This window comes from Strix uralensis, chromosome 1 (genome assembly GCF_047716275.1).
Source record: "Strix uralensis isolate ZFMK-TIS-50842 chromosome 1, bStrUra1, whole genome shotgun sequence".
Classification (NCBI taxonomy): Eukaryota; Metazoa; Chordata; class Aves; order Strigiformes; family Strigidae; genus Strix; species Strix uralensis.
This window is the reverse complement of record NC_133972.1, coordinates 175,157,838-175,181,802: the sequence shown is the minus strand read 5'-3', so window position 1 is coordinate 175,181,802 and position 23,965 is coordinate 175,157,838. Positions and strand designations below refer to the sequence as shown.

The 23,965-nt window shown below is 50.7% G+C and overlaps 1 protein-coding gene across 31 annotated transcripts in view; it reads right to left on the bottom strand.

Annotated features, from left to right (window-relative positions):
- The window catches only part of SCRIB (scribble planar cell polarity protein), a 112,047-nt gene that overhangs the window by 62,764 nt on the left and 25,318 nt on the right, over positions 1-23,965 (bottom strand). For 28 of the 31 annotated variants that reach the window (XR_012631650.1, XR_012631645.1, XR_012631647.1 and 25 more), the window contains 13 exons: positions 21,529-21,592; positions 20,280-20,354; positions 20,043-20,187; positions 19,586-19,704; positions 18,762-18,961; positions 17,787-17,953; positions 17,063-17,187; positions 15,830-15,955; positions 15,068-15,301; positions 14,315-14,632; positions 12,098-12,160; positions 1,054-1,143; positions 430-507 (listed from right to left, as the gene is read on the bottom strand). Coding sequence is in view for 27 of the 31 variants with exons in the window: in XM_074889915.1 (XP_074746016.1) it covers positions 430-507; positions 1,054-1,143; positions 12,098-12,160; positions 14,315-14,632; positions 15,068-15,301; positions 15,830-15,955; positions 17,063-17,187; positions 17,787-17,953; positions 18,762-18,961; positions 19,586-19,704; positions 20,043-20,187; positions 20,280-20,354; positions 21,529-21,592 (1,804 nt within the window). In the remaining 4 variants the exon portion in view is untranslated. The remainder of the gene's footprint in view (positions 1-429; positions 508-1,053; positions 1,144-12,097; positions 12,161-14,314; positions 14,633-15,067; positions 15,302-15,829; positions 15,956-17,062; positions 17,188-17,786; positions 17,954-18,761; positions 18,962-19,585; positions 19,705-20,042; positions 20,188-20,279; positions 20,355-21,528; positions 21,593-23,965) is intronic. The other 3 variants (XM_074889999.1, XM_074889977.1, XM_074890042.1) reach the window with 3 other exon arrangements.

The window sequence follows — 23,965 nt, the reverse complement described above, 5'->3', positions numbered from 1 at the left end:
GGCCGCAGTGAGTACGATCCTGTATGATTAATCAGGTTTTTAAAGGATTTGAAGACAGGCAAGCATGGCATATGGCTGGCTCCCCAGTTAAGAAGTTCTCTTACAAGGTCCACTTTTGCCCCACGCAGGAGAGCAGACGTGTAGAGGCCGGCTGGGGCCATGGGCACACACTGCTGAGTGCTGCTTCCCACCTGGGCTACACAACACTTCAGAGTTGCAGGAGCAATTTCTGTCCTTATAAAGCAGCAAAAGATTAATGGTAATGTTAATTAAACAACTAACTCTGAGCCAGGGGAATTTTGTTTTGCTCTTGCACAGCACCTGATGCTCCATTTGGCCTCCGAACTAGCAAATAAACACCAAACCCTACTTCTCCCTCCACTCTGAAGTCACTAGAAGCATTTACGTTTCACAGTAGCTGGTTCTTACCTCCAGAAGCTTGTCCCCAACACGAACCCCTGCACGAGCTGCAGGACCCTCTTCTGACACGCGGGAAATAAAGATGCCCTAGAAACAAAACTACCTGTTAGAAGAGGTGGAGCCCATTCATCAGCCCTTTGAGATTGTGGAGAGACCACTGCACCCCGTTCAGCTTAGGGGGAAGGAGAAGTCCCCCACCAACCCCGTGCCCTGGGTGTGGGACAGGACAGCCACATCACCCCACTCAGAAGTTGGTGGAGAAGGGAAAGAAACCCCGTTGCAGGGCTACCCCATAGGTGACAAAGGGGAAAAGGGAATGACGCTTTAATCCTTTTCCAGTGCGACAAGAACATGACGAAGCTGATGCCGCCAGAGGTGCAGAAGACAAGCCCGTACTCTTAGTGAGTCCTGTACCTCAGGACCCCGATGGGGAGGAACCAGCCGCTCCCTGCGCCCAGTGGCAGAAGGTGCAGGTTGTGCCCGGCCAGCGCCCGCTCCGGGGTGGGCCGAGGGCTGCTCCCGCCCTGCTCCAGCCCAGCCACGAGCTGATGCCTGCAGACATCCAACCTCCAGCTACAGAGAACCAGGCCCTGAGAGTGGGTGCTGCAATAATGGTACAGCCCCGGGTCTTACCTCGTCGTCACCCTTATAGGGGGTGGAGCCCTTGCCCCCTGCGATGCTGATGCCCAGCCCCCCCGTCTGCCGCACGATAGTCAGTGTCAGCTGGAAGCAGAATGGACACAGGTTACAGGTCAGTGCAGGCTGGGAGAACGCCCAAAACATCTTGAAGAGCAAGGGATGGCTACTTAAAGAATAGGCACAGGAGTATAAACTTTATCTGCTCGCATCTGCCCACGTGTTTGTAAGCGGTGGTACCCGTGCCTCAAAGGCACCAGAGTCACAACACATTTAAACAAGCAAATCCCTTTTCACAGTTGGGTCCTGAGCCGTATCTCAAGACCAAGAGCCAGTTTGCCTGTAATGAACATATCGGAACGAGATGTCCACCACGGAGTAAACTGAGCAGCGGTGGGATGGGGCTGGATAAAGGAGCAGGGACAGTGTTCACCTCAGAATTCTACCACATGGCTCCCTCTGGGCTGTAATTCCATACAACTACTGGGAGGTGCAGGGTCACCCCAACGTAGTTGCAGTAACAAGAACGGCACCTCTCGAGGATACTCTGGGCAGACACTTGGCTCTGTTTGACTGGTGGAAATCAGTGCGTGATTCCAGAAAAGCCACCTCTTCTCCCTCTGCACAGGCAGGCTCAGGATTGTAGCTGTGCAAACCAGAAGCCTCTTCTCCTGCCTGTCTCCCACCTCTACATACCAAATTATGCCCACTTCCAATAGTTAAACTTTCAGTCAAGCTTGAACTGAAATTGCTTCTCTTCAGGACACCAGCATAAACTGTTCACGTGGCCCCACTCACGAGAGGAAAGACAGGGAGCATGTGGCAGGATACAGGGAAAGGAGTGGGATAGGCAGAACTCTCTCAGGGATCTGTCAGGGCCAAGGACCAAGGAGCTGGTGAGGTGACAGAAATGTACACAGACTCCTGGAGGAAACCCAATTGTCTGTCCTCGAGATGTCACTTCTCTGGAAACAAAGTCCAGAACAGAGAGCGGCTGCTGCAGAGGTGTCTAGCTTCAACATCGGGTTCGCCTGGCCTAGGCCAGGCCCCTGGGTGGGCAGCAAAAGCAGCAGGAGGCTTGCTTTCCTTAACCCCTCCCTGCAGATCCTTCTTCACTTCCTACAATGCCAGAAGCAACAGCCTGTGGGGCTTCACATTCTGCTGAGTTTAAAACGAAACAAAACCAAAAAAACACCCCAGGAAACGCAGAACTAAAATAAGGTTCCTTGCCATTTCCTTTGGTGCCCAGTCAACAGCGTAGCAGAAAGCTGGTGGGATCTTCACAAGGGCACCCCTGGTTCTAGACAGACCATAAGCACATCGTCTAGAGACTGAGTAAAATCCAAGTATTGAAAGACAAAGATTATTCAGGTGAGACAGAGAAATGTGGCAGTCATGCACGTCATGGATAGCACACTTGAAGACCAGTTACAGATTAGACTAACACTTCTTGTGTGAAACAGCCTATTAGGATCTAACTGCAAATACCACAGTTGGGTTTTTTTCCGGTCTTGTTGGATTTTTAGTAATGCTCTAAAGACTTATATCTATATTCAACACAAAAACTTCTAAAGACAATGGAAAACTAGGTCTCCAGACAAGGACTAGAGAGTATTCTATGAACAGGATGCAGGTATTTCCAAGGAGGACAGCTGATGGCTTTGCTCAATAGGACAGGATTGCTGGTTTTGACAATGAAGGAGGAATATACAGTCACTGGTTACAGAAAGTCACTTTCAGTTGCACAGTAAGATGAACAACAAACCCCGTGGATTTCACAAATTCACAGAAACCAGACTGAAAATATGGGGAAAATTGCCAGAAAAGTCAACTGGACTGAGGGTTAAGAACCTTACGTCTATCAACTTACACTGAAAAAGCAAAACACTAATGAGGAACCAAACCTAATTAAACTTAGAGACACTGCTAGAACAACAACAAATGGGCTTGAATTGGACATAAATATATTTAGGCTAGAAAGAAGATTTCAAGCCTCCCAAAGCAAGTTAGCTCTCCCATAAAAACAGTGTGGTAAGAAACTGCAACTGTTGAATGTTTGTTTGAAGTCTATGAAAAGAATAATTGACATGAGCATGAACCTGAGAAAGAAGGAACTGGATCCAGTAGCCTATAATGGCCTTTCTGTTTTACATTTCACATTACAGCCTAGACGCTGCTTTTTACACTAAACCACTAAGTGACTTTTTCCCAAAAGCGCATCTGTCCTCGGGCTGCTTCAGAGCTGCCTTGACTTCCATGGTGTCTAGACTGACAGTCTGGAAACACAGCAAAGAGCTGCCCCAAGAGCAGGGGCAGCATGGCCTCGACCCCTGCAATCACTCCTGACAGTGACTTTCCTGGGTATTTTTCTCTTCTTGCCTTTTTTCCCCTAGAAGCAGGGATCCAGCCGCCGCCCAGCAATCGTTCACCTCATCCTAACAACTGCATCTGTGATACTCCCACCTAGAAACCTGCTGCTCAGCTGGTTGCGGCTCCTCCCTCCGCAGAAGGGGCAAACCTTCCTTCAGTGGGGCACGTGCCAGAGCTTCCGCCTCGCTCCTCCCAGACAAGCATCTGTGCCCTCCACAGAAAAGGGCTACTGGGGGAGGAGAAAAGTGGGAAAACTGAAAAAGCTGCCACTTCAGCCTAGAGTTGTCACCTCCCTGAACTCCCACTGAGGCGTAGGGGGAAACCCATTTACCACTGATGGCCCCAAAGCACAAGCTGAGGAAGCAGTTGTATCCCCCTCCCCTCCCCTCTATCCCCCTCAGTCCCACCCGTGTTTCTGCCCGTACGTCTCCAGCGAACATACTCAAACAAGGACTGATTCCACCTCTTTTAACAGATTCACTTGAACCTGTGAGATTTTGCAGCGTGCAGCGAGTAAACGTGCCCCATGCTGGAGGAGTCAGAAACGGTGCAGCACGGCCAGGCTGATACTTCAGCAGCAGCCAGGGGTACCCCAGTACTGCCCCACTGCTGGAAACAGCCTTCAGTGCTGCGCCTGCGACTGCCAGCTACGGATTTCTGCAGCTTGCCCTTGGCAGGGCACAGCAGAGCAGCAAACTGGACACTCACAGTCTTTGACTGCCAAAGCATCGGGCTGCTGTACCCCAGAATCCCGGAAAGACCAAGTTGTTCCTCCAGATGCACCCAAGGCAGTGGGGCTTTACGGGCTTTATTTCCAGAATGCAGCAAGTTTCTGCATGCACAGGCGTCTTTTTATAACTCGCTGTACATCTGGAGGCATGTAAGTGTCTAATCCCTGCATTTACATCGCTTGAAACTTTAAATGAGACTGGATTGTCAACAGTGACACAGAAAACACAAACACGTGATAAATACTTCTGGTCTGTGTTTGGACAGAAGTGTGATGATGTACGTGCATCACATGAAGGCGAAGAATCACACTCCAACAGCAGCTGAAGAATCCATTTAATAGAATCAATAAGGAATAACCATTTTAAAAGCCCAAAGGACTGGATAACTTGTACCCAAGAGTCCTAACAACTGACAAATCTCTGATGTGCTTGTAAAGCATTTATAAAATTCTGGAGTCTCAATACCCTGAAATAGCATTTACGTTGTGCCGTTAGACTAAGAGATGACACGGGATGATGCCTGGAACTATCAGCTCGTCATCCTAGCACCAACTCCAGAAAAGCAACTGAAGAACAGGTGAGCCTCTTACCAGGCATGCAGAAATAGCACCAATGCCAAACAGCTGAATTTTATGAAAATCAGATCTCTCAAAAACCAAACACACCTCTATGACAAGACTCCAAACTTGGCTGAGAAAGTAAAGATTTAATAGGCAGACTCTTGTAAAACATGAAACTTATCACCAGACATTCTTCCTGCCACCACACGATGCTGGGTTTGGGTGTATGTTACAGGCCAAGAACAAGCAGGACTTGACTAGCAGTCAAGTACTAGTCATCAGTGTAGAACCAAGAAGAAGGGCTCTGCTGAGAACTGCACCAGGCCTGACCTTACTCCAGATCAGACAGTGAAAATGCTAACAGTTCCGTGTGAGGGGAGGCTAGGATCCTTCAAATACGGGAGTGGGAGGGATAGACATATTTTCTTCTTTTCATGCCGTTAATAAATTTATAGGAAATTATTTTTCCATGTTTGTAACAACAAAGGAATTAGGGATACCCAATGAAATTTCAGCAGCAGGCTAAAAAATGCTTTTTAACATACAGCCCAAGTAAATGACACAATTTATCACCGCTAAATACTGTGGAATTAAAACGTCTAAAAGGGACTGGAGAGACCAGATGATTTCATAGACAGCAGCTCCACTGTGTCTTGTACAATGGTACAAACAGGTCAGAAATCCTGAACTCCAGACTGCAAGGAGCTGGAATACCAGTGGAAGGATCACCGTGTCTCGCTCAGGTCTGTGCTGCCTAAACCCCGAAGCAAGGCCCCACACCGACCGTGAGATGCCTTTGCACAGGCATGACATTCAACTCTGCGTGTCCTTTTTCCAGGAACACCTCAACAAGAGAGAGGAGCCTACACAGCACATCGATGGAGGAGACACACAGGGGTTCAGGAGCCAGAGGCACTGACTCAGCAGGAAAGATTAGAAGAGCTAAATCTGTCTGGCTTCAGAAAGCAGCAACTCGTGAGGACAAGAGGATGGGCTGAAAATATCAGTGACCCAATGGAAGGTGGGAGATTCCTGCATGAGCTGTTGAGAACTAAATTAAAATCGAACAACGGAAAAAAGAACATGAAGGAAAGATCCTGCCCTGGCAGAGGAGCCGCCTGCTGGGTACGAGCCGAAGATTTTCTGGCTCTGATGTTATTTCTTCCTACGTTCAGATGTGGGTTTAGTTACCAAGGGGATGGATACTTGCAAGGCCGAGACAGTAGGTACAGATCAGAGTCAAGCACTTCACTGCCTTCTTACTAAACCCTCTCCACCCAGTGTAGTACTAAGCAGAGCGCGCCAGGAGAAGTGTGCAAGCCCCAGTGACCGACCAAGAGCAGACAGGACAGGACCGGCCACGCTAAATGCCCCGGTGGACTCCTGCAGGTCCCCTGCCCCAGAGAGATTCCAAGACAGCGAACAACATTTCATTAAGTGAGGATGTATTTTTTAAAATATGATGGCTTCTGAATGATAAATAAAAAACTAGGTTCATACAGATATTATTAATCTTGATACGAATATATAGATATATGCTGCCATCATTTAGATATGAATCATATATGATGATATACATGAATATCTGTATCTAGACGCGTGTCTATATAGAGAGGTGATTTCATCTTGGTATAGGAAAAAACTTTTACAGTGAGAACAATCATTCACAGGACCCAGGTCCCCAGGGACGTGGCAGAGTCCCCATCAGTGGAGGTTTTCAAGATGTGACTGGTCAGGGTGCTGGATAATCACATCCAGGCTCCCTTTCCCACACAAGGTTGGTCCTTTTGAGGTCCCTTCCAACCTGTGCTGTTTTATGATCCTATGATTAGTTCTTTCATGAATTAATTGCCCAGAAATAGGGATTTAAAAAGCCAGTACTTCCTCCTCATCACAGCGGGCACCCAGGTTTGCCACAGGCATGGAAATGCCAACAGCAATAGAGGGGATCCTGAAGGGAACTGGGCTGGCTAAACTACAGAATGCAACTGGACAGAGTCCCTCTGGAAAGGAAAACATTCAACTTCTTCAATAAAGAAAAGCAAAATAAGCATTGGACAAAGCTACCGAGCCTTGAACCATTCCCAGAACTGGAAACAGCACAAAAACCTGGACATGGAAGTCCTGAGGATTCAGCTGGAATGAGTGACACTGAAACACATTATATTTCTTCCTCTCTTCAGCAGTAAAGAATTTTTATTTCTATTCTTTTTGTGAGATAAAATCATTGGTATAGTCATTCATTTTGCATCATTCTGACTACAAAATTGTCACTTAGAAACTCCTCTCAGCCCCATAATTTCTTACTGTTCTAAGGGTCCATTTTAACCCATCATTTCATATACAATTAAAAGACTGAAAGGGCTGGAGAATTTACAACTTACTTCTAAAATCTGTTTCAACTTTGTGCTGCTAAGGGCAGACAGCACAGTAGGGAGAGCATTTGTCCAAGGTGACAGTGAGATAAAACACTCATTTTAAAACATACAAGCAGAGACATCTTTAAGTACAGCAACAGTCTGGAGGACAAACCTCACTGAGGACCCTGATGTTGAATGCAGGAACAAAAGCTGGGTACCTAAAGAGAATTCCCCTCTGTGACCAGAAACTACATTTGAAGTGAAAGAAAACTATGGAATTTAGTGAACTAAAGTCTGGATAAACTCTGTTACGTTATCCACAGTCAACAAACCTGAATTCAAGTAGAACAAGTGAATGAAAGAGCAGCGAGAAATACAGGCAATGGAAATCTATCTTACAAGAGAACACCAGAAGAATTTGGTTTCCTTAATTTAGCAAAATGAAGGCTAGGAATTGTGACTGATGTCCATGAAAATATACCAAGGACAAGCAGACAGAGGGTCAGACAGAAGAAAAGAGATTTTTCAAGATAAAAATATAACAAAAACAATGAATTAACAGATGCAAGTTCAACATGAAAGTAAGTTTTCTAATCAACCAAGAAGTAGAAATCTGGAGAAGTTTTTGGCTTCTCCCAGTAGGAAGAATGAGAGTGTGTGCACAGACGTCGAGGAACAGGAGGACACTACCCATATTTAATAAAAAGTTTGACTGACTTGTGAAATAGAGTACAGTATCTGGTTGCTAGTGGTTGTAGGATACTTGACTTCAGTATTTCTTCCTAATAATCTGTGTTATCTCCATTGTAAATTTAGCTTGTTGCTCCTGAATTGAGAACAGCACTTTTTTGGCTAAAGTGTATCTTCCTGAAATGGCAACCTATCCCAATCTTGCCTCGTTTCAGTTCCTGGATCCAAGCTGGTCATTATCTTCCATCACAAAGTCCCGAAACTATTCTAGGAGTTATCCTTCTCCTCTACTGACACAGTCAGAAATATTACTGAGCAAATAAGGACCAGTTTTTAAAGGCATGCAAATGCTTAAGCCCCATTCATTTCCACAGGGGTTATTTTAATGCCTAATTTTTTTGTATAATCCTCGCCCTAAGCAGCAAGACCCGTATCTGTTATATATATTGAGTTTTCCCATTTCAAAAGTGAGAATCACGAATTGCACCGGAGTGTTTTGTTTAAATGTGGTATGTCCTCTCTCTGTTCAAAACACTCTATTGCTTTCTGTCCTTCCTACTTGGGAAAGCAAACCGGACGATTGTGCCACACTCAGAGAAGGAAGGGGAAACTCTGCAGATAGTTCTGCACTTGTGTGACAAATCATTCCGCAGTTTGCTACCCGGTCCTTAAGCAAGCTCCAGATCAGATAAAATCTGCAGTCGGCCCAGAGTGATACATTAAGATGAATAAGCAGAAATCACACAAGGACTCTCTGTCACTTTGCAGGTGAATCGTGTTCAAACTGTGCCTTAACAGACCTGAACCGAAGCTCTACATCTACAAGAAGAGATTACAGCCCCCACCTCCGAACTGCTGGAGGGTCACAGCATAAGGGAGAATACTAAGGGCCCTTCAACCCAGTAGGAAAAGGTCATAAAAACATTCCTATGGCAATAAATTAAAAGCCAGACAAATTCAAACAGAAAATATGGCATATTTTTCCTTGTTCAGTGGGAACTTTAGTAATTAAAAAAATTAAATGAGAGAAAACAGAGTGTTGTATCTTTTCATAACTTGGAGAGGACTCTGCTCGGTCAGAACGCATATTCTAGTCAGGCCAGCTGAGCAAATACAGGTGACGTGATCTTTCTTGCATTATACAGGAGAGGTTTATTAGTCTTTTCAGGGTTTAAAATTTCCAGATCATATCGCGGGAAGATCAATTTGCTACGTAAGAATTCCAAGCCCGACAGTGTCCTGACGAGCACGCAGTCCCGCCCCGTGAACAGCCACAGGCGCCGGGGCGCAGCGTCGGGCAGCAGCGTGGCAGCACGGTGGCACAGGGCACAGCCACGCCGTCCCCCCCACGCCTCAGGACCACACTGAGCCTCTGGCAAACAGCACGCGTGCTGCCAAGCACCAGGCCCGAAGACAAATGGTGATGTTCCCAGCAATTCCCACAGGGCAAGACGCCTTCAAGACGACCTGACTCACTTCTGACCCCATCTGAGAGCAGCAGGTGACAGGGCCTGTTCCACCCTCCGGCAAGGCGCTCCGAACACCCGAGAGCAGCCCAGCTTCTGCCCAGGGAGGGAACTCAGCAGCATCTCCTTCCCAGCCAGCCTGGGGCAGCTGGGAGGAAGCACCGTGGGAGAAGTGAAACACTATAAAGCTCCTCAGTCTGCGAAGCGCTGCCAGTGCAGAGCCCTTTGGGACTCCTGTACCTTGAGGTGTGCTGCAGAAGGTGGGCAAACACAGGAGGGTGGCACCAGCTGTCACTGCAGACAAAGCAGCATGTCACTTAAATGGAATTTGGGACCCTCTTTCCACTATTATCTTCAACCTGCACAGCAGCTCTTTCTGGACTATTTCTTCAAAAATTATATGAAAACACACAGACTTCAGGTACATCGTGCCTTCAAACAGCAGCTCAATACGCTTCTTTTCTCCTCTCAAAGCCTCCCTACGACCCAGATACAGCCACTGCTGCAGTGCAGATGGAGACTGAGACAAAACAGTGGGGACAGAGTCAGCAGTGGAATCCAGATACCCACTATCAGATATCACATGCTTTAACAAAATTATTTCTTCCACTGTAGCAGAGTCCCACTGGCACCAACAGCTAAAGCAGCTCTGGAAGTACCAGCTGCCTACACAGCACCTGGCTCCCTACACCCTGGGCTGCTGGCGAAGTCAGTCTCCAGCTCTACTCTGGCAAGGTTAGTCTTCAGCTCAGGATTATGGTTTAGGCTTAAAGAACACGCTATCAGTAGTTCCTTTTCTTTAAGAGCTGTACACAATTCTACAAAGAACGTGATAGCAGCACTACGAACTGAAATGGTGCTGCTCAAGGGGTCCCAGGCTCCCCGCTCCGCGACGGTCTTGCCGCGCTCCACCAGCCCGACGGCTTAGCTGTAACAGGCTCCTCTCAAGGACTGGAAACCATCCCTGGGAACAGCAGGTAGATGCTATTTCTGGGATTGCTCCCTTCCCAAGCTAATTCTCTACTCGGATGCTAAAGAGTCTTTAAGGCTCCAAGTATTCCTCCTGCTGTCCTCCCTCTGCTCACCGAGAGGCATCGAGGTCCTTTCACAGCCGGGACGCCAGGGCCCTGCTCCCAGCATGGGCGAGGGGTCCCAGCCGCGCAGTGCCCGGGGCCAGCTCTCACCTACAGCGCTCTCAGCCCGAGGACCACAGTTTGATGTTTCTGGAGACTGAACCTTCCACACGAGCTGGTCCTGGCAGGTGCCCAGACAACAGAGCACCCCTGCCTGGAGAGGTCAGCAGCCATGTGCTGAGCAGAGCGCTCCCCCAGAGCTGCAGGACAATCAACGGCTTCCCAAAGCTGGGCTGCTCTGGGGCGACTTCAGCCACCACCACCCATCTGGTGGATCTCCAGGGTGCTTGTCCTGGGGAGCTGCAAGTTGCTGTTTTCAGGGAGGGAACAGATTTGCTCAAGGGAGACCACACTGCAGGGACACCAGAGCAACCTGGTGTCTCCAGCCAGCAGCCCTCTCCAGCCACGCCAGAGAAGTTCTGGGCACTTCCATGGAGCAGGTGGAGCACAGCCTGGAGCCAAGGATGAGACAGGCAGACTGTTCCCTGACACAAGACTGAGATTTCCTGGGCCACTGCACCTCAAGGAGCAAGAAAACTCTGCAAATGGGAGACGTCCAACGGCTGGAAAGAAGGACCAAGAGCAGTGTTTTTCCAAACAAGGGGTCAGGAAGCACCTGGCTATACTCAGTTTCGCCTCTGAGTGACAGAAGAGCTACGCAAAAGAGAAATGCAAGAAAAACCGGTATGTTTTTCAGTGATCTAGAGCTAAGATGGACAAATCTTCAGGACACACTAACAGTGGAGCACGTCTGAGACAGTTCATGTTTCACCTGAAGTGGAAGGAATTTTTCATCTCTCTCCCAGAAAGTCTTACTGCAAAACCAAGGAAGGAAACCCTCCATTTTACACCCAGGGGAGTAGCAAAGAGCCAAGTTCACAGAGACAGTCAGGCCAGCACTCTCATGTAGCACATGGGTCTGGGACCACCACACTGTCCTAAGGGAAGAAACCTTCAACACAAGCCGTTGGTACTGACCACAGTTTCTGCCTCTTGTCCGCGGCAGCAGCACTCTGCTCCCAACAGCTCCCTGGAAACCCTGCCTGCAGAAAGCCCGCTGAGCCAGGGGATCGGGAAGCCTACCGAAAACCGGGGAACAAACTCAGGAAGTTCATCATAGCCACAGGCTGAGCTAAGACAGCAAGACACGGGACTTTAAACTTTGGCACACACAGAACACCATTACGGAGCCCCCAGTGTCACCTGAGATCCCAACGTGCTGCACGTGAAGACTCGAGGGGATTCTCCTGGGGGCTGCGTGAGGTGCACGAGCCATTAGCTCCAGCCCACCCTTCTCCTGCAATGGCACAGTGTCCTCAGTCAGATCCTCCTCCCTCTCCCACAGGGTCGGACGCAGTGCTCAGCAGACTCCCGAGGCCTCTACTCCTTCAGGGTTACCCACCACTCCCACTTATTTTCTTCCACCTTCTCTTTCCTCAGTGCACAGCAAATAGGAACTGAACTTTCCACCTCAGCCCCCTTTGGCTTTTTACATTTCTTCCATCTCACTCCTGATCTGCAGCAGCCATTCTCACCTCAGGGATGGAAAAGTAGGGAAAGGAGGTGAAAGCAGGGGAGGAAACAATCATTGTGTGTTTGTGATCAGTCAGGTCCAGAAGCCACTTGACCCAGAGAGATCAGTTTCCCCTACAACAATGGGTGAGCCTGGGAAGCAAATCAAGCAGACTGAATGATTTTTGGCAGAGAGAGAACAGTAGGAGTGGTACAGACCTCTTCCTCCTCAATGCGAGCAGGTTCAATCAGCAGATTATTGGCTTGATCAAACGACACCCCCTGTTAGGACAGGAACCAGCAAAGAGGCATGCGGATTAGTGGAGCATAAACCAAACCCGCCACCACTACCACCACCACCCAACACACAGACGCACACCGCTCCGACAGGTCCGGCCACGCAGCCCCAGCGCAGCCCCACTCACACCGCTCCTGGTCACCAGTGACGGGGCTGCCCCTGGCCCCGCCTCGCAGAGCGGCAGCACCCTCCGGCCCAGCTGCCTGGAAGCTGCATCTTTACGGCTGCGTTTTCGCCTGTGTTGGCATCCTGAGGCTGGGACCGCCAAGCTCACAAGCTGAACGCTATTAGCTGGTTTTACCCGCTCTGTCCTGAGTCGTTCAGTGAAGAAGGAAGGATTGAACAACACAGGGGAAAAGCACAAAGGGACCTCTGGTGCCACCCAGCTGCTGCACAGAAATGGAGCGATCCCAAATCAAACTGCATCGGTCCCTCCTGCCGAGGGAAGAGCCTCCGGCGGAGCCGTGAGTCCCGCCAGGCACCCAGGGATCGTGCTCCCAAATGCAGGAAACCTGAGAATTTCTCTTGAAAACCAACCACCTTTGCAAAAACCCCTCTGGTTTAAGGATCCAGCCTCCTGCACACCCCGTCCTACGTCCTTCCTCAGTGCCTGTACGCAGCACCTCTCACCTGAAGCTCCACCGTGCAGGGACACTGCTCCCCACGTTCCTGCCTCTGGAAGGTGGCTCAGGAGGCAAGTGGATACACCTGCCCCTGTGGAGCAGCACCCAACCAGCCCCACAGAAGGGAAACCCGCCGTTTCCAGGCAGAAGGCTTAGCTGATCACAAAGGCGACTTTCTGATGGATACACCAAACCTGTGGTCTCCACGCCTGTGCAGACTTCACGGGTTTTGCCAATGGGTCAGTGCATCCTCAGCTTTGGGCCCCTGACTAAAATGAGCTTTTTGGGTGAGGGCATTTCCCAAGTATGGCAGGTCTTGGATGGAGGGGACTCAGGATGGCTTCACACATTCTTACAAGCAGCAGCAGCTCATTTTCATTCTGAAGAACTTCACAAACAGACAGGGAACTACATGCCCTGTTCCTAGGCAGCAAGGGACAAGCCGTACCAGCTCCCACACAGCCGGGCAAGCCTCCATGGAGAGCAGGGCTCCAAAGCAAACCTGAACACGAGAACCTTCCCCTGGTTCACTCTGAACTCCAGAGCCATCCGACTCCAGCGTGGGGTGGGAATGGCCCCAACAGCCTGAAGTGTGTGCGCTAACAGCAAGAATGGGTTTTACTCCAGCATCTTCCACCAGTTGAGAGACCCACACCTCACCCATGCGATCTGTTGTGTCAGACTATGGAGATTCAGTCACATCCTAATCTCTGCCTGCCAAAGAGCCCTCGCAAAATCGTCACGCCACCTTCAGTAAGAGCTGCCCTAACCTCACGCAGTGTCCCTCATCGGTCCATTCCTACTCCACTGTCAGGATGCTCCTCCAGCAAGGATCTCTGTGTTTCCTAACCAAACACGGTGGTTCAGCTGAGTGGAACCAAGGACCTCCTGCCTCATCAGCCCCCAGCATCAGCAGAAAGGCCCACCAGGGCCCCATGGCAACGACAAAACTCCAGAGCACGAGTTTCCCTAAATCCCAGCGAACACCTCATCAGACTGCGTCCGCGCTGGGCAGGCACACGGTAGAACCAACGGGAAGGGCACGCTCCTGTCTGCTCTCACTACCCACTCCTCTCCAAGAAGCGCTGCAGCAGAAAGACAAGTGTGAGCAGCCTGAACGTAAGCCTGAGATTAGATCCAGGGACAAAGCTCATCCTGTTGCAAATGAGGTGCAACAACCAGCAAGCGAGGAGGAACGAAAGGAATGGAAGAACTTGTCAGTGATGGGACAAAAGAATTGTTCTTGCAGCACAGAGCACATCACACATAATGGGGAGGGTGCAAGAATCTGGCCACAGCAAGGGGTCAGACATAAGCAACACCGCACAGCTCCTGGACAACCACGTGAGCCCCGAATGAACTGCAGCTCTCCCACCCGCAGCACGTCTCTCCCGAAGTGCTGGAGCCTCCTGCCAACGTTTTCACTGGTACCACGTCAAGCTGACTGGTAGTTCAAAGTAGCAGGAGGGAGGTCTGGCACCCCTCTCACCCTTCCCTGTCCCCACAAGACCTTACCTTCACTGACGGCTGAGCAGACAAAGCTCCGTTCTTTCTGTCGTCCTCATCCCACGCTTCCTCCTGATCCTCGGGCTCCGTGTTGTTATTGCAGCCTCCTAACTCCTCCTCCTCTTTGGGGACTCCATCACTGTTCAGCCCCTGCAGGAGTGCCACCACCGCCTCTGGCTTGGGCAGTTTAGTTATCTTAAAGTGTTTCTTATAATGGGGCGTGTCCTTGCGGATAAGCCTCTGCTTCTCCACTGGGAACGGTCGCTCTTCATCCTCATCCTCATCCTCACTCCGTATTAGTGTGTCCTCAGCAAAGTGTACGGTGGGCTACAATGGCAAAGCCCAAAGGGTTGTGAACCTCAGGGAACAGCTGGATCTGGCAGCAGTGCAGAAACCGCTGTCCCCCCACTACCAACAGGCAAAGCCTGTGCTGAAGAAGATGCAGGAATACACGTTCAAATTTCTCCATACTTGCCTTTTTCCACATTAACTCCTTCACCCAGACACATCTGTCAGCGCCAGGGACTGAGGGCACTCAAGCCTGTAACCCTGGTGTTCCCATAGTCTCTGTCTGGCTCCCACACCCCCCCACTGTCCTTCTCAGCCCCCACTGGCTGCCTGAATCTCTACCTGAACTTGGCTTCCACAGCCTGTACTGGCCCCCGGTGATGCCCAAATCACACACCGCACCTCCATTTACCATTTCCTCTGAAACTTTCAAGTCTTTTTATCATGACCCTGCTGCAGTTCCTAGGCTCCTACCTCACTGTATTCCACTTCCACATCTTCCTCCTCTTGGTCAGCAGCTTCCTTATGCTCCTCTTCAGCTCGGGGCTTTGCCTCCTTCTCCAGCTTGTGCATCTCAGGCACCTGCCCATTTGGCCAGCCCCTCTCCCCGTTCTCTCCCTGCTCCTCTCCCCTGCAGTCGGCAGAGGCCGTGCTGTTGGAAAGGTGGGAGTCCTCGCTGCGGTTTGACATGGCGCTCAGCCTCTTCTCCTGGCAAGAGGATTGTAAAAGTCAAGAGGGAAGCCAAAGCAGCAGATGGAGCGAGGTAGTGTGGCTGCTGCGAGGTGGGGCATGATCCAGTACCAACAGAAACAGCTTTTTCCTCCAGCTCCCCCGCCTTTGCCTGCCAAGCCTGCTGCATCTCACCCCTGCCCCACCATCTGTGTGGACATTTATTCTCAGGATCACACCTGGGCAGCAAGATGCCTCCTCCAAGCACTCTGTTCCCACCATCCTTTACTGGGAATATCGGAGCCTTCTCCCCCTCTCCCTGTGTTGCGATGGAAGTACCACTGCACACAGTTCTCTGCTCCTGGCTGCATCTCTTGCTCTGTCTCAGTGGCCCCAGCTGACGCCCCACGGCAGATTCCAACCCCTGGAATCTAGGCAATCCACGCTAAGTCCCTTCCAATCTTTCCCCAAAGTTCTTTCTGCCCAGCTCACACACACTGCCTCCCCACTCCCCGAGTTCACTACATGTTCCCCACGGCCATCCATCTCCTAGGGAACAGGACTCACTTCTGAGCTCGGAGAGTTCAGGTCCGGGTCAGGCTTTGCAGCGTGCACCTCACTGCGCCGAACTTCAATCACCTTCTTCATCACCTTCAGCTCACTGGGATGAGGGGTGGCTCTGCGCTGTAAGCCCTACCAGAGAAAAGCACCCAGCGCCGGAGGTTCAGCAGTCAGAGCAGCACGTGCCGCGCCGCAGGGCGGAAGCGCTTCGGGTAACGTGTTTTATCAGAGCGCTGGAGCCTGCCGGGCGCCACCCAAAGCTCACGCTGCACGATCTGACCTGGGCCTCTGCACCCCTACAGCCGCAGCGGGGAGGAGGAAGGAACTGGAGGCAGGTAACACTGCTCAGAGCCCGCTCTCAGGCAGGATCCTGCTCTCTAGCTGGTAGAGGGACTGGGAGAACTGCAGAGATGGGAAGTTTTAAATTGTTCTTCAGACTTAGTAAATGGGAAAGTGTCAACACAGAAACCCCTAAAGGAACACACAGGCGGGATATCTTCTTAATCCCTCTGGCGTCCCGTAACACGCCTGACAAGCCTGTCTGCTATCTGAACTGATGATACTTAGCTAGTTCCATGCCAGCTAAGAGTCAGGAAAAACAGTATTCTAAAATTAATAACAATGTTAAAAACAATCAAAAAACCCCACAAAACCTCCAAACACCAGCAGCATACACATGCTGCAAGGACAGATGCAAATACAATTTATCAGAAGGATCCAGATCTCAAGAGAATCTCTCTCCACAAGATAAAAAGGAAAAAAAATCCTGCAGGAGATTTAAACCAAGAGAGTACTTGCTAAAAATGAAACTTTTACCCTGCCCTTTGCACCTGCAACGAAAGCAAAATGATCTTCCCCAGTTTTTGAAGCTGGCTGTCTACCAGGACACTCCAGAACATGGGCCCCAGCGGGTGGGGACTGCCCAGCTCCAGCCCCACCCAGCAGCGCCCTGACTGTCAGGGTCTCTGGACCACGCCGGGGCAGGCGGGCAGTCACAGCTCAACTCCCACCCCACAGCGTCACAATGTGCATCTGCTCACACTGCCAGGAATTCTCTTTCATACCTGCCTGTCTCCTCAGGGCACCAAACACCCTTCATACTGCAAAAATACAGTTTCACCCAGCATTACAGGGTGAAACGCGGACGCCATAATGGCTCCTCAGCTTCGGGAAAAAAGTTCAGATTGTGCCTACATTTCCACAGGGAGGTAACAAGCCTCCAGAAACTCTTCTTCTTACCCGTCTCTCGGCTCCAGACTCATCTTCATCATCTACTTTGGGTTCATCCAGGAACTGAATCACACTGACTCTGTTTAAGTTGGTGTCAGTCCAGCTGTCATCCACGCTGTTCTGCAAAAGATTCTCTGGGAAGAAAGATAACACAGTGGGAGCTACTTTCTGAATGAGCACGGCTGCAGGCTTGGACGAGAGACAGTTCTGAACCGGTTAGGGCACTTCTGTTGTATCTGCTCATGGCAACAAACCACGGAGGCCTCGAGGACAAAGGATGTGGCCTCCAGATCTTGTCACCTCTGGTACGTCTCCCACCAGATCTACAGCAGCCTCTACAGAAGGACCTGCAGGCTCAGCTCTAGCACTCCTTACCCAAGAACTAAGGAAAAAAGGTAGGACTAAGGCACGAATCAAGTATTGACACCAGAATATGATCACGACAGGAAGAAAACCTTATGGACAATGAACTACTCGGTCAACAGATCAAAGCAGAAGACTTGAAGACTAGGTTGGAGCTTCTTTATCACCTGGCAGAGAAGCAATTTCTCAGTTTTAACAATCTCTGCTCTGGAAAGTGGCCACCAGCCGTTCAGGAGCCTGGGTCTGCTACAGGTATCACGCTAATGACAAACAGTGCGACCAAGCAGAGAGGAAGGTTCGACGCCTCTTCCCTGCAGCACCCTCCAGAGTGCACGGTGCTGCAGAGAGCACTCAGAAAGCAGTCTCTTACCTAGGCTGGGAGAGGGCTGCTGGGGAAGCAGGTAACACGTGAGAACTTTTTCTCCTGTCTTTTCATCATCCTCTGTTTGGAATTTCAGCATGGGCTGGGACTGATTTTCTGCCAGCCACAGGGCTTTCAGGTTAAGATTTGTCAAAGCAAATGGCAAGTTCTGCAGTCTGCAAAAGAAAAGAACTGCTGGTTAAACTGACTTGGTAATGAAGGAACGTCAACATCGCTCCAGACCGCCTCAGCTGCACTGCAGGAGGCGCAGCCAAGCTGCTGTAGGATCCCTCACTCTCACACACCACAGCAGCTGCCTCACGCTGCGCAGGGCTCTGCCACAGCCACACGCTGGACTCAGCAACCGACCCACACCCGGCTGTAGCACAGGACAACCCCCACTAACAGTGTGGAAATGGTGAACCTTGGAGAGGGCCTGAAGACAGAAAAGTGATGCTTTCCCGGACCAGCACACAGAAAGCATTCCAAACAGAACCTCTGGTCAGCTTCCAACCGCTACAGAAAATACCAGCCTTGGCTAGCAGAACTGCAGCTAAAACCTGCAGCTCTTTCAGAACAGATCACAGATATCTGCACACTGTGGGTTGTGCACATCATAAACAAGGCTTTGGCACCAACCACCTCAGGACTGATGATAAAACTACAAAATCTGCAGGAGGGAAAACAGCAGACCAGGGATTTCCCCTGATCGTTATTTCACACGTGGCAAAATGCCCCCACGCTTCTGCATTAGTTCTGCCCTGTCCTCAGGTAACACGGTGAAGGGTTAACAGGCAAAGCTCAGGGACACATGCCCTCCTTCCAGAGCCCCGAGCAGCCAGTCTGGGCTTCTCCAAACCGCACAGATCTCCCAAAACACGCACAGATCTCCCAAAACACGCCAGGGCCCAGCCCATGCTGCTGCTTCACAGCTGCCTCCCTCGGAAGGTGCCTACAAGTCAGGTCCCCCCTCCTGCTGCTGACCTGTTCCCTGCCACATCCAGGACATGCAGCTCCGTGGTGTTGGCCAGCTCTGGCGGCAGGAGGGCCAGGCGATTGTCTCGCAAGGACAGCACGTTGAGGTTGGCACAGCCCCCAATCTCGGCTGGAAGGGATGTTAGCCGGTTCCGGTCCACGTTCAGGTTCGTCAGCTTGGCCAGCTTGCCAAGGGACTTTGGCAAGGCCTAGGAAGGAGACAGTTCAGTAGTCACAAGAGATAAGAGCAGCTGAAGAAAGGTATAAAGGCATAAAGCTCTCTATTCGGGGAACAAAATAGCTGCCTTCTGCCCTAACGGACACATTTTTGATAAAGTTCTCACTACAACTCTGGGACAGACTTTCCCTCAGGTTCACAGACTGTTACCTGCCAACCCTTCACCTCAGCACAGCACACTCAGAACACCACCAGTTTTTCTCCTGTTCATCTGTGCATTCCCAATACTTGTGTTTTAGCAATCAAATCATAAGCAGTTTGGAGCAGAGCCATTTTAAATTACACTTCTCCACGGCCTCTCGCCAAAGGCAGCTGTTGACATAGTCCTGCTCCCATCAGACTGATGGGCTGCAGGGCTGGCTGTCCTAGAGCAAGCATCCCAGCCGTCCTAGAGAACTCTTCAGAGAAAAGGAGAGTGAGAGAAAGCAGCTTCCACTGCCTTCTCAAGAGCCTGTAAGCCTGGTGAAACTCTGCCTCAGAGCAGCTGGAGCACGCTCAGAAATCCGGCTCAGAGGCCAAAAGATGGGAGAAGATCCCTGGCATGTGGCTAAAGTGACCAGCACTGGAGAGGCAGCGTGGCTGCTGCTGTACTTACTGTCAGCATGTTCTCCGTCAGGATGAGTTCTGACAGATTTTCACAGTCCCCAATTGACTCTGTCACCTCTGTCAGCCGATTCTGGTCCACCTTGAGGATGGAGAGCTGCTTCAGCTGACCTGGCCAGGGCAATAACCGAGGTGTGAGCTACGCCGGGGATCACGACGCTGTTCTGTTTCTCCGGCTCAAACGCCTGCCATCAGGGATCAGGTAACCCAACAGTACAGGCACCACCAGGTCCCTTCCCACAGGCTTGTTTGCAGGTTTCCCCCATGCGCAGTGCAGATCGAGATCCTGAACCCATCCTGCAGTCCTGCTCAGCAGTACTACCTCCTGCTGCGGCACTTGCTGCGTGCCCGCATCCCCCCAGCCCACACACCCCGTCACCCCTGCGCTCCCCGCCAGCAGCACGGCCCGCAGGGAGGCCCCTGTGCTGCTCCCCGCCCGCAGCACTCACCGATCCCCTCCGGGATGCACTCCAGCAGGTTCTGTGACAGCAGCAAGTCCGTCAGAGCTACCAGCCCACTGACCTCGTTGGGCAACTGCTCCAGCTTGTTCTCTGACACGTCCAGACAGACCAAGCGGCGGAGATTGCCCAGCTCCTACGGTCAGAGAGGAGACACTGCAGCTCGAGGGGCAGCTGGGGAAGGGAGCAAAGCGGTGGGTCAGTGCTCCTGAACAGGTAGGTACTCACGGGAGGCAGGGCTGAGAGCTGGTTCCGGTCTAGCCAAAGCTCACGCAGGTTTGGGAGCGCTCCCAGAGTATCCGGCTGTAACAGAGCAGGACAATAACGGCATCAGTCCCTTCCGCAGGGGAGAATCTGCTCTAGGATGCTACAAATCACCACCTCTGCAAGCTAGACACTGTTATTGCTTTCACACCTCCTAGAACCACTCAGCAGATGGTTTATGAAGCTAACAAGTTTGCATGCCACAATTCAGCAGCACGTATGTTTGGAAATGTCTGGGATGGCACTCTGGCTGCAGATCCCAACGGGAAACATGGAAGAGAACATCAAGGACCGTCTGGTAGCAAGAACTAAACTAGGGTTTGGAAATTCTGGCCTTGGAAGAAATGAGTCTTCCTCTTCTTCCTCCTCTCAGACACGAAAACAAACATACGCTCAGAGCATCACTCCACAAACACCACACACACTGATTAGCGTCTGGGTTTGGAGTTAAAGCACCACTGGAGTGTGGTTCCAGTGTCACCACAACCGTTCTCTCAAGTAAGCCGCAGCCTTGCGCATAACAAGCTGCACAAGCTCCTTTGCCTCCCAGTTTAGATGGGTTTCTGCGAAAAAACCATTCCAGAACATTAAGAGCAGGATTCAGGAACAGCTTAATCCAGAGCTACAAAATTAAAGAATATCACTGGATGTCCCTGAATGCCAAGACAAGTTGAATTCCGAGACTGTGCGCTGGCTCCCAGCACGCTCACACTGAGCCCTCCGCACAGGCACCCCAGTCCGGGGGGAACACACCCCCTGCTCAGTCGCCAGGAACACCAGGGAACGGACCTGCACTTCGCAGTACAGACCTTAAATCAGAAACGAGAAAGGCAGAAAGTTGGCCTAGCAGAAGTGAAAAACAACAGCCTGGGGCAGGGCAACACAGAAGAGCAAGGAAGTACCAGGGAGTATCATTGGAAAGGAAAGATCCTGAGGCAGAGAGATAGCAAGAACCAACATCCCAGAGCAAAAGCACTTGGAAAGAGCAGAGCAACTTGGGCACAAGGACAGGAGGACACAAGACAGACGGGCCAACACGTGAGAACACTAGGCTGGGGACAATGCCTAGGCCATGGTGGGCAGGTCAGAATCTTCCCAAACAACCTGCACGTCTGTTTCTTTGCATTTCAGATAAAAACCCACTTGCTTGCACAGAGGTTCAGGGTTCTGCCCCTACCAACCACCCGTATTCCGCCCCCCATCCCTCACCTACCAGTACTTCCAGGTCATTGCCACCAAGATCCAACTGCTCTAACTTGACAAGGAAGGAGAGTGAACTGCAAGATACAGGGAGTAGAGAGGGGAAGAGAGAAAAAACAAAAGAAAGAACGGAAGGTTAGCATCTGGAACACACACCTCACAAATTATGTAATTTTTAATAACTCCTCAAACAGGTGGGGCAATCCTGACCTTCTCCATCATCCCTCTGACCAAGCAGCCTAGGGCAGTTGGTCCCCTTCCCCCAGCCAGACCACCTGCACGAGGGAACTGGGTTCAGCAGCACCAACAGTCTCAGAGCAGCCAGTTTCCACTGTCACCAATTTGCCTTCTCCCCCTCCCGCCATAAAGCACTCTTTTGAGCGAAAACATGACAGATGAGAAGCCACATCTTAACACTGCTGCCCGTTTCTGTGGCAAGGATGGGGACCTGGGCACAGACTAACAGGTAACAGGGGAGAGTCAGCAGAGGACAATACATATTTGGGGGGCAAGTGGAGCTGCAGGGAGAGGCAGGAATGACAAATTCAACAGCCTCAGTTTCCCTGACTGGGATGCCCACGCCGCTTAAGAGAAAGGGAAGGACAACACTGGCACGATGTCTCCAGAGAGGTCAAGACATACAGACAAGAAGCTCACTAGGCAAGATACTACAGGAAGCCTTCACAGGAGCCAAAGCCTGTCAAGACTGGTGGTCCGAGGGTGTGCCCCGAGTACCCAAACACACTACAGCCCGGTGATACCGACGGCTGCAGTCTGCAACCCCTCAAAACCCGGACTCGGTTCTCCTGGCACGGCACGGCTGTCCCCGTGGCCTCAGCTCAGTCTGACCCACTAACTCCAGCTTCCATCTCCCCAAACACGGGCTGCTGCCTCTCACCTTGCACTAGGGCAGAGCTGCCACCTCAGCCCTGCCCACTTCCCCAGGTCGGAGGGTCTTCAGTTCTTTTTATTCTCTTCATAAGAAATTGGCCTAATACAGAAATCACTATCTTTCTCTGGAACCAAGACCTATACAACCCAACACCATCCAAAACGAGGAAGTTGGGGGCTGCAGATCTGTGAGAAAGCAATAAAAACAGATCTGTCTTGCCTGGGCCAGGCTATAAAAATATTTGGGCTACACAGGAAAAGCAAGTTCATGCCTTATACAGTGGTGGATTTTGAGCTATTCTATTAAGTAAAGCAAAGGTTTACCAACAGGATCACTGAAAGGATCCTGTTGTACAGCAGTCTCTCACTGTGACTCTACGGCTGCTCTTTGACTTCTCTGAAGGGTGAAGCAGCCTCGACTGTCCCTTCACAGTTTTAATTCCCAAAATAGGGACAAGTGAGCTGTGGAATCCATGTTGATATACAAGGTCTTGCAAAATGCCTCGCTGCAGATCACTCTCCCATGAGAGCACCTGAACAAGAGCTACCCCTCACATGTTACTGGCAAGCTGAGTCCTGCCTGGGCAGGAGAGATGAGCAGTGATCATCTGCACAAGACAGACTGTTTCAGAACTCAGTTGACAGCAGAAGATTAACCAACGAAATTCGATTTTCACGAGTCAAGGTCATTGCAAGCTGGATCTTTTAAGGAGCTTAACAACAGCAACAAGTGTCAAAAGGACACTGACGCATTATGCAGTCACAAATTCACGGTATTGAAGCCCATCTCCCTGCTGGTCTCAGGAACCTTGAAAACTGAAAGCATCAGCCATTTCTATAAGTCATTCTACTCTTTGGCAAGATCACCTGGACTTGTTTAGAGCCATTCTCGGGCACAACTTGCAACCAGACTAAGTACAAGAGCTTCAGACCCGGGTAGAGTACCTGACAGTACCACTGTAATTTCTTTGGCCATTGATTTTGATCTCATGTTTGACTGACAGATCTGATGAAAACTGCCTTGGCCTTCAAGATCCTCCTTCTACTTTTGGATGATTTCCAATTTGGGGAATTGGGGAAAGATGAAAAGAAGCTGGAATTGCACTGCAGAATGAGCATCAAGCCTGGATTTACCTTTCAGAGAAAAACTTCAAAAACTCACAGCATGCTACAAGTATCTTGCTGGCGTACAAATCTGATGTAGGGAAACAAGGGAGCACTGGGCACGGGATCTCCCCAGAAATGGTATGGGTCTGGTTAGGGATTGAACTCTCCAACTCTAGATACCTGCTGGTTCCTAGATGGTGAAAAGCCACCAGGACCGTTCTTCACTGCGGTTTGAAAGCCCAACTTTAGATGCAGCTACTGGCCCTCTTTGTTTAAATGGCGTGTGGCAGGTGTGGCACCTGTCTGCAGGACACAAAGGACACATGGAACAGGCAGCAGGGGGTCCCACCCCCAGGACCCAAACCCCTCCTGCTTGCCTGTTCTCAGCCTGGCACGAGGAGCTCTGGGGCTCACCTTCCCCCTGAGGCTACACTGCACATGAGGGTCTCTCA